The 10,546-nt window shown below is 44.6% G+C and overlaps 1 protein-coding gene across 1 annotated transcript; it reads left to right on the forward strand.

Moving 5' to 3' along the window:
• Positions 1-435: 435 nt before the first annotated feature.
• On the forward strand, positions 436-6,942 carry LOC106593045 (retinol dehydrogenase 12). Its single transcript, XM_014184388.3, has 7 exons — positions 436-733; positions 1,669-1,803; positions 2,051-2,242; positions 2,573-2,734; positions 2,823-2,942; positions 3,105-3,309; positions 3,448-6,942. The coding sequence occupies exons 1-7, from the start codon at positions 667-669 to the stop codon at positions 3,602-3,604; spliced, it is 1,038 nt and encodes a 345-aa protein (XP_014039863.1). The 5' UTR covers positions 436-666; the 3' UTR covers positions 3,605-6,942.
• Positions 6,943-10,546: the final 3,604 nt, after the last annotated feature.

The following is a 10,546-nucleotide window of genomic DNA, read 5'->3' on the forward strand; positions in this document are numbered from 1 at the left end:
AATATTGCTGTGAGGTAGCAAACATAACCCATCAGTGCAGCACAGTAGGCATGCTATCTCCCTCTGGTCCCTATACATTTGATAAAGGACATGTGTTATGCAGCAATAGGTCTTACCTCAAATAGCCTAACCAAACTATCACAGCAGCCTATAAACATAAGGATATTAGCCCGTCATTGTGATGTCAAAGTTTATCATTGTAGGCAGCAGGTTGGCCTAAACGGCATGACATGGATATAGACTTTATGCCAGATCATGTTCTAGGAATTGTATTCTAGTAAAATGCATTGTTATACAATTCTGTCTATTCATTTGCATTGGTATGTTTACATTTGTTTGCAGCGTTTTCATTCGCTGGACTGGGCTCACTCTTTTCACACCTAGAGATGTAACATAACACTTTGTATTTCGACACCACTGCTGCTCTCGTATTGCCCATGATACATTAGAGAATACGATTGTAATCTCTTCGTAATCTGAAGACAGACGCTAAATCCTTCTATTTAAATTGCTTTAAACCTATGAATAGCCTCGCTCTCAGATGAGAGCATCATAGCCGACAAACATCGTAATATTCCTCGATTAGAACGAGGTGTCTCCCAAGGCGGACGGTATTCGGTCCGTCCACCTATGGTCTGGCAGGTTTTTGCCTAGACTACGGATAAAATGTGGGATGAAGTTGATCCGTCTGCGCCGGTTAAGTATGGCGCTGTCATAGCGGTCACAGTGATCTGTAAGTCATGGCCTTTGTTTTTCATTGTACTATTTTAAGCGTGTTTGTTACAATGAAATAACCAAGTAAAAAAATATAGAATAGACTTTGAATGAAATGTGAAGGCGGGGCAAGGAAATCACTCAGAATATTAAATCGATTTAACGGTTTAAAGAAAAGGCTCTAAAAATAATTTTCATTCTCTATTATCATTCAACTTGGTTTGTCTTTTTGTCTCTCTTATTATTGTTTTATTAGAGAGAGCGATAACTTTGTTGTTATTTTGAATATTAAACAGACAATAACAAAATTGGTTGTGTTAATTCTAATTTGTGAAGAACACTTACTAAATTTGCCAGCGTATATTTATGCTCTCTTTGCAGAAATCTGTTATTAAGATGTTATCTTGATGTTATTCAATGTTTTTTAACAGTTCTTTATCACAAAAATATCCCAGCTCTTAATATCAAGTGCACAGTTAACTCCTATTCATACATTCCAGGAGCATGTTAAAATGCTCAGAGTTTCTGTCAGTCCACCCAGAAAAATTTGATTTTAAGAGACATACATTGCCTCCTCCAAAAACACATCATCAGCTCAGACATCAGAGCTTCACTGTCAGAGATCTAGTCCGTATTTCTGGTCGCCATCCTATTTTGCTCTCAAATTAACCCACTACACTCTTAGAAAAAAAGGGTTCCAAAAGGGTTCTTCGGCTGTCCCCATACAATAACTATTTTTGGTTCCATTTAGAACCATTTTAGGTTTTAGGTAGAACACTTTTGGGTTCCATATAAAACCATCTGTAGAAAGGGTTCTAAATGGAACCCAAAGGGTACTACCTGGAAGAAGAACCGAATAACCTTTTTTAGAAAAAAAGGTGCTATTTAAGTGTACAGCTTTCAAGCGATAATGTGGGAGGGAATCAATTCTTTCCATGTTTGTTGCACTGCCAGGCGTTGTTCTGTTGAGAAAATGGATTGCTGGGGGTGTGTGTCAATCTTCAGTCCAATTACGTGGCAAGACGGTATTGGTCACCGGTGCCAACACCGGCATTGGCAAGGAAACGTGCCGTGACATGGCACGTAGAGGTATGGCACAATCACATTATGTAGCTATGTACACAATGTCACAAGTGTGTGTGTGTCATACTGTAAAGACACAGTTTGACCTACTTTAAGGCAGGGTGTTAAATTGCTGCCTTCGACCATCCCATCCCAGGAAAGGGTTGCAATACTGGGAGCAAGGTACCCTACTCTTTGGACAGGATGTGCGATGTGGGGGGATGGCGTGTGTTGTGTATTTGTGCCTTCTCTAACTGACTTTGGGGTGCTGTAGGGGCGCGGGTGGTGATGGCATGCCGGGACCTGACACGGGCTGCGAGGGCGGCGGACGAGATTCGTCAGACCACGGGGAACAGCAACATCGTTGTGCGGCACCTGGACCTGGCCTCTATGTACTCTGTCAGAGAGTTGGCCAAAGAGTTCACTGCCAGTGAGGATCGCCTAGATATACTCATCAACAACGCCGGTGAGCATCAGCAACCACTGGAACAGCCATGTCTGGATGGGAAGCTGGCTCTATGGCTTCAGCAACCACTGGAACAGCCATGTCTGGGCCCAGATTCACAAAACATCTCAGAGGGAAAAGTGCTGATCTAGGATATTGTTTTCTTCCTTTTAGATCATAACAAATAAGATTACATGGACCGGGGCGACCTGATCCTAGATTAACACTCTTACTCTGAGACGCTTTGTTAATACGGGCCTAGAATGAGAAGCTGGCTCTATGGCATTATGACTGATAAGGATGGTTGATTCCAGTTATATAGCGCTTCATCATGATGGTTGTCTCCATCAGGTGTGATGATGTGCCCTAAGTGGCTAACAGAGGACGGCTTCGAGACACAACTGGCTGTCAATCACCTCGGACACTTTCTACTGACCAATCTCCTTCTGGGGAAGCTCAAGAGCTCCGCCCCTAGCCGTGTGGTCAATGTGTCTAGCATTGCACACAAAGGGGGTAAACCGGCCTATTGGACTTTTTTCTGCCTTTCCATAATATAGGTGCCATGCAATGTAAAAAACAAAGTCTATTTCCCTACATCTAGGTAAGATCCAGTTTGATGATCTTTTCTTTGCCAAGAGGCCGTACAACTCCCTGGTCAGTTACAGGCAGAGCAAGCTGGCCAACATGCTATTCTCCAGAGAGCTGGCCAGAAGGTTGAAAGGTAAACAGAAATACCCTCGGTTGTCTTTGGTCTTGTGCACATTTATTACAACCATTACGACAACAATATTGTCACCAATAAGAGTTTTAATTGACTGTCAGGTAGGACTTTTCCCAGACACAGTGTAGAGGTGTAAAACACTGGGATCTGGTCCCCTGGTAGGTACGGGGGTGACGTCCTACAGCCTGCATCCCGGGGTGATCAGGACAGAGCTGACTCGCCACGTGGAGACCTGGTTCCCCATGCTGAGGGCCATCCTGTCAGCCCCCTCCATGCTCCTCATGAAGACCCCCACCCAGGGTGCCCAGACCTCCATCTACTGTGCTGTCACCCCAGGACTGGAGCAGAAGTCTGGCAGCTACTTCAGGTAAGCTCTGTGGTGAAGGTAGTGCTGGATAGGACATGGACATCAAGTATTTTATTGTTTTCAATTGTTGTCAAGTTTGTTTAGCTCCGGCTTGTAACGTGTTATTTGTGTGTGTGTGTGTGTCTGTGTGTGTCTCAGTGACTGTGCCATGACGGAGACCGCCCCAGAGGGGAGGGATGATGCGGTGGCCAAGAGGCTTTGGAAGGAGAGTGCCCGTCTGGTGGGTTACATAGAGACTGAACAACCCCCTCCACCTGAAAACCATAGAGAAAGACTGAACACCCCCTCCATTTGAAAACTATAGAGAAGACTGAACACCCCCCTCAATCTGAAAACTATAGAGAAAGACTGAACAACCCCCTCCATCTGAAAACCATAGAGAAAGACTGAACACCCCCCTCCATCTGAAAACTATAGAGAAAGACTGAACACCCCCTCCATCTGAAAACTACAGAGAAAGACTGAACAACCCCCTCCATCTGAAAACCATAGAGAAAGACTGAACACCCCCTCCATCTGAAAACTATAGAGAAAGACTGAACAACCCCCTCCACCTTCAAACTATAGAGAAAGACTGAACAACCCCCTCCATCTGAAAACCATAGAGAAAGACTGTACAACCCCCTCCATCTGAAAACCATAGAGAAAGACTGAACACCCCCTCCATTTGAAAACCATAGAGAAAGACTGAACACCCCGCTCCATCTGAAAACTATAGAGAAAGACTGAACAACCCCCTCCATCTGAAAACCATAGAGAAAGACTGAACACCCCCCTCCATCTGAAAACTTTAGAGAAAGACTGAACAACCCCCTCCACCTGAAAACCATAGAGGAAGACTGAACAACCCCCTCCATCTGAAAACCATAGAGAAAGACTGAACACCCCCCTCCACCTTCAAACCATAGAGAAAGACTGAACAACCCCCTCCACCTTCAAACCATAGAGAAAGACTGAACAACCCCCTCCATTTGAAAACCATAGAGAAAGACTGAACACCCCCCTCCACCTTCAAACTATAGAGAAAGACTGAACAACCCCCTCCACCTTCAAACTATAGAGAAAGACTGAACAACCTCCTCCACCTTCAAACCATAGAGAAAGACTGAACAACCCCCTCCATCTGAAAACCATAGAGAAAGACTGAACAACCTCCTCCACCTGAAAACCATAGAGAAAGACTGAACACCCCCCTCCACCTTCAAACTATAGAGAAAGACTGAACAACCTCCTCCACCTGAAAACTATAGAGAAAAACTGAACACCCCCCTCCACCTGAAAACCATAGAGAAAGACTGAACAACCTCCTCCATCTGAAAACCATAGAGAAAGACTGAACAACCCCCCCACCTTCAAACTATAGAGAAAGACTGAACAACCTCCTCCACCTGAAAACTATAGAGAAAGACTGAACACCCCCCTCCATCTGAAAACCATAGAGAAAGACTGAACAACCCCCTCCATCTGAAAACCATAGAGAAAGACTGAACAACCCCCTCCACCTTCAAACTATAGAGAAAGACTGAACACCCCCTCCACCTTCAAACTATAGAGAAAGACTGAACAACCCCCTCAATCTGAAAACTATAGAGAAAGACTGAACAACCCCCTCAATCTGAAAACTATAGAGAAAGACTGAACAACCCCCTCCACCTGAAAACCATAGAGAAAGACTGAACAACCCCCTCCACCTTCAAACTATAGAGAAAGACTGAACAACCCCCTCCATCTGAAAACTGGGAACTCATGAACTTAGGACAGCCCCAACCCTCTCTGACAAACAGCATCAACAGATTGGACGACTGATACCAAGGAATCCTCAAGCCTCTCAATATAAAAGAAACCTGTAAGGAGTCTTCAAAAAGACATGCATGGGTGATGTATAGTTACCAGGTTGGGGCGTCCATGCTTACCTTGGACATTGCAGACTGAAAGACTAACAGACCTGTAGGAACTCAACTCAGGACAAAAAGTCCTTTCACCTCACTATGCTGGAGATCAGATATCCAATAAATTATTTGGAGCATCCATCGCTAGTCATTCTTGTAGAATTCTGGCCCCTGTTAACAGGGGCGTCATGTACCCCCAAAATCTGAGGTTTTACAGGGGGATCATGTACCCCAAAAATCTGAGGTTTAACAGGGGCGTCATATACCCCATAAATCTAAGGTTTAACAGGGGTCCCATGTACCCCAAAAATCTGAGAGGGCACAAAGTATGTGAGGATGGCTGGGGGAGTGGTTGGATAATTTAGCAATTTTCAAACACCTGAAACAGCTTTTTCCTACAATCTAGAGCCATGATCATTATGCTTAATTTTATGTTAAAAATCTGTATATTTTTCTGCATATCTAAGCATACTTTTTGAACTGTCTGTATCCTCCTGACTGGTGGTTCTTTTTTTAAAGAAACTAAATATTATTCTCTACATCTCTGCCAAAAATCTGGGTAAAAGATTGAAAGGAATGTGAGTCTTATTCAGTACATTTAATAATTCCTCTCTTTTCTAAAGTCTACCAACCTTGCCAGCACACATGCCAGCTAAGATAGTTAGACAAGCTAGCTACTCTAACTTGATTGATAGCCTGAAATGGCTTCTTTATAGCTAGTTGTGAGGTTGGGAGATTGGGAACCTATCTGGGCTAGCTAAAGCCAACTTCAGAAAATTGCTAGGAGGCTATTTATTTTTTATTTATAAAAACAGGACTCATCTGAGGGGCACGTGCCCCTGTGCCCCCTATGGGCATTATACCTCTGCCTGATAATATGAATGTCAGTTGAGAGTGTTGTACTTGATAGCTTAGTACATTGGGGTGAATATTACACTGGTGATCATGCATTTAATGCAGTTTAACACAGAGTGTCATGTTTATGAAATAAGCAGGTAAATAGTATATTTGATCATTAGAGATTGCAGGTAATTATTGCCAAGTATTCACCTGGTTATTTCCTGAGGGCACTGTAAAAGCATGTTTATCCTAAATGTTCTCTGTAAAGAGTAGTTGTCTTTTAGAATTCACTCCTGAAACAGGAAACTACTGATGGTCATTCTGCTTTTCAAGGAAGGATCATCTTCAAGGTCATTTTGCAACGTAGCAACAAGGACAGTCTCAAATAAAATGTTAGCTTTGTTTCTGTTGTTACCTTAATTTGAATAACAAAAATGTGTTTTGGTCAAACTGTATAAATGTGATTCTCTTATTCCATCTGTAAAGGTTTTCTGCCATGCAGTGAGTAGGAGTAACCAGCAGAGGGTAATGTGTCCATTATAATTGAGCCACCAGAGAGCAGTGTAGTCCACTTACCACGCAGTCAGCACCCTACAGCCTCTTTCCAGGATTGCCGATACTGAGTAGTAACTGAATTGTTTTAAACTTACTACTCAGGTGTCCTGTCATGTTCCCAATGAATCATATTTTTACAATGGTGACAACCAACCTCTCAAATATAATTTCTCAATATCCAATATTGTTCCAAGCAGTTCACATCCAGAGACCCATAAAAAGTGTGAAATTGTTTTGTATTGTGGGAAAGGGGGTTAATTTCATAAGCTATGATTGTCTAAAAATATCAGTGTCAGAGAAATTATTTTACAACAAGTGCTTTGAAATAAAGAAGCTGAGACACACACTATACCACCATAAGTATATGACATTCATAGTGTCTAATAGACTCTACTATAAGGGTTTGCAATAATGTTAGGAGTCAGTAAACATGCTGTCCTTATAGACCTAATGGTTCAGTAGACATGCTGTGGTTATAGGTCTAATGGTTCAGTAAACATGCTGTCCTTATATACCTAATGGTTCAGTAGACATGCCTACCTTATATACCTAATGGTTCAGTAGACATGCTGTGGTTATAGGTCTAATGGTTCAGTAGACATGCTGTCCTTATATACCTAATGGTTCAGTAGACATGCTGTGGTTATAGGTCTAATGGTTCAGTAGACATGCTGTCCTTATAGACCTAATGGTTCAGTAGACATGCTGGGGTTATAGGCCTAATGGTTCAGTAGACATGCCTACCTTATATACCTAATGGTTCAGTAGACATGCTGTCCTTATAGACCTGATGGTTCAGTAGACATGCTGTCCTTATAGGCCTAATGGTTCAGTATACATGCTGTCCTTATAGGCCTAATGGTTCAGTAGACATGCTGTCCTTATATACCTAATGGTTCAGTATACATGCTGTCTTTATAGGCCTAATGGTTCAGTAGACATGCTGTCCTTATAGGCCTAATGGTTCAGTAAACATGCTGTCCTTATAGGCCTAATGGTTCAGTAGACATGCTGTCCTTAAAGACCTGATGGTTCAGTAGACATGCTGTCCTTATAGGCCTAATGGTTCAGTATACATGCTGTCCTTATATACCTAATGGTTCAGTAGACATGCTGTCCTTATAGGCCTAATGGTTCAGTATACATGCTGTCCTTATATACCTAATGGTTCAGTAGACATGCTGTGGTTATAGGTCTAATGGTTCAGTAGACATGCTGTCCTTATATACCTAATGGTTCAGTAGACATGCTGTGGTTATAGGTCTAATGGTTCAGTAGACATGCTGTCCTTATAGACCTAATGGTTCAGTAGACATGCTGGGGTTATAGGCCTAATGGTTGAGTAGACATGCCTACCTTATATACCTAATGGTTCAGTAGACATGCTGTCCTTATAGACCTGATGGTTCAGTAGACATGCTGTGCTTATTGGCCTAATGGTTCAGTATACATGCTGTCCTTATAGGCCTAATGGTTCAGTAGACATGCTGTCCTTATATACCTAATGGTTCAGTATACATGCTGTCTTTATAGGCCTAATGGTTCAGTAGACATGCTGTCCTTATAGGCCTAATGGTTCAGTAAACATGCTGTCCTTATAGGCCTAATGGTTCAGTAGACATGCTGTCCTTAAAGACCTGATGGTTCAGTAGACATGCTGTCCTTATAGGCCTAATGGTTCAGTATACATGCTGTCCTTATAGGCCTAATGGTTCAGTAGACATGCTGTCCTTATATACCTAATGGTTCAGTAGACATGCTGTCCTTATAGGCCTAATGGTTCAGTATACATGCTGTCCTTATAGGCCTAATGGTTCAGTATACATGCTGTCCTTATATACCTAATGGTTCAGTAGACATGCTGTCCTTATAGGCCTAATGGTTCAGTAGACATGCTGTCCTTATAGGCCTAATGGTGAAGACCCTTGAACTGAGAGTCAGTAAGCAGATGACAGCTCTGTCTTCCACTAAAGAGCTGATCTTATTAAGCTATAGCAGAGACTTATGACAGCAACATGTGACCTCTCACAGCTGGTAAGTAAACAGCAACTTAGAGAGGTCACATGTTACAGGATGTCACAGGTCAGTGGTAGGACAAACATTGCTAAGGTTTCCACATAGACTGATCTTGTTGCTAAAATTGATGAAAATCTAAAAATGAACATACAAGTTCCCCTAAATGTTAGTTCGGAAAAGACCAGCTATCTCTTTGACAACCTCTGTCCTGTAGAGTCTGCGAGCTATACTCAGTTGAATATCGACTCATCTGGACTGCCACTGGAGACACTGTAAAAGCTATTATCTTTTATATCCATTGGACATTACATTCCCAATGTCACTATTCTCAGACATATCGAACATCCTCATTCAGGACCCTGGACAGAAAGACCCACATACCTTAATGACCTGGATCAATGACTGAGTGCCAGGGTGGAGTCTCTCAACACACACACACACACACTGAAAAGCCTGGAATGGGATAATGCATCCTGTTGGTGTGGGAACATTGATCAGGCCAGACAGTCTGGGTATTAGTGGGGGTAATGGGTACGGCACCAGCCTTCCTCTTTACCGGTTCACTTACCGGTCATTTTTACAAACTCCTGTCTCCCCCCTATCATACCCCTGTCTCCCCCCTGTCATACCCCTGTCTCCCCCCTATCATATCCCTGTCTCCCCCCTATCATACCCCTGTCTCCCCCCTATCATACCCCTGTCTCCCCCCTATCATACCCCTGTCTCCCCCCTATCATACCCCTGTCTCCCCCCATCATACCCCTGTCTCCCCCCTATCATACCCCTGTCTCCCCCCTATCATACCCCTGTCTCCCCCTATCATACCCCTGTCTCCCCCCTATCATACCCCTGTCTCCCCCCTATCATACCCCTGTCTCCCCCTATCATACCCCTGTCTCCCCCTATCATACCCCTGTCTCCCCCCTATCATACCCCTGTCTCCCCCCTATCATACTCCTGTCTCCCCCCTATCATACCCGTCTCCCCCCTATCATACCCCTGTCTCCCCCTATCATACTCCTGTCTCCCCCTATCATACCCCTGTCTCCCCCTATCATACCCCTGTCTCCCCCCTATCATACCCCTGTCTCCCCCCTATCATACCCCTGTCTCCCCCTATCATACCCCTGTCTCCCACCTATCATACCCCTGTCTCCCCCCTATCATACCCCTGTCTCCCCCCTATCATACCCCTGTCTCCCCCCTATCATACCCCTGTCTCCCCCTATCATACCCCTGTCTCCCCCCTATCATACCCCTGTCTCCCCCCTATCATACCCCTGTCTCCCCCCATCATACACCTGTCTCCCCCCTATCATACCCCTGTCTCCCCCCTATCATACCCCTGTCTCCCACCTATCATACCCCTGTCTCCCCCCATCATACCCCTGTCTCCCCCCATCATACCCCTGTCTCCCCCCTATCATACCCCTGTCTCCCCCCTATCATACCCCTGTCTCCCCCCTATCATACTCCTGTCTCCCCCCTATCATACCCCTGTCTCCCCCCTATTATACCCCTGTCTCCCCCCTATCATACCCCTGTCTCCCCCCTATCATACCCCTGTCTCCCCCCTATCATACCCCTGTCTCCCCCTATCATACCCCTGTCTCCCCCCTATCATACCCCTGTCTCCCCCCTATCATACCCCTGTCTCCCCCCTATCATACCCCTGTCTCCCCCCTATCATACTCCTGTCTCCCCCATCATACCCCTGTCTCCCCCCTATCATACCCCTGTCTCCCCCCTATCATACCCCTGTCTCCCCCCTATCATACTCCTGTCTCCCCCCTATCATACCCCTGTCTCCCGCCTATCATACCCCTGTCTCCCCCCTATCATACCCCTGTCTCCCCCTATCATACCCCTGTCTCCCCCCTATCATACCCCTGTCTCCCCCCTATCATACCCGTCTCCCCCCCTATCATACCCCTGTC

The sequence above is a fragment of the Salmo salar genome, chromosome 05 (assembly GCF_965601325.2).
Source record: "Salmo salar chromosome 05, fSalSal1, whole genome shotgun sequence".
Taxonomy (NCBI): Eukaryota; Metazoa; Chordata; class Actinopteri; order Salmoniformes; family Salmonidae; genus Salmo; species Salmo salar.

Coding starts and splice junctions, on each gene's coding strand:
- LOC106593045 (XM_014184388.3), top strand. CDS start 667: ATGTGGGATGAAGTTGATCCGTCTGCGCCGGTTAAGTATGGCGCTGTC. Junction 2,943..3,104: donor GCTGGCCAGAAGGTTGAAAG/GTAAACAGAAAT, acceptor GTCCCCTGGTAG/GTACGGGGGTGACGTCCTAC. Junction 3,310..3,447: donor AAGTCTGGCAGCTACTTCAG/GTAAGCTCTGTG, acceptor TGTGTGTCTCAG/TGACTGTGCCATGACGGAGA.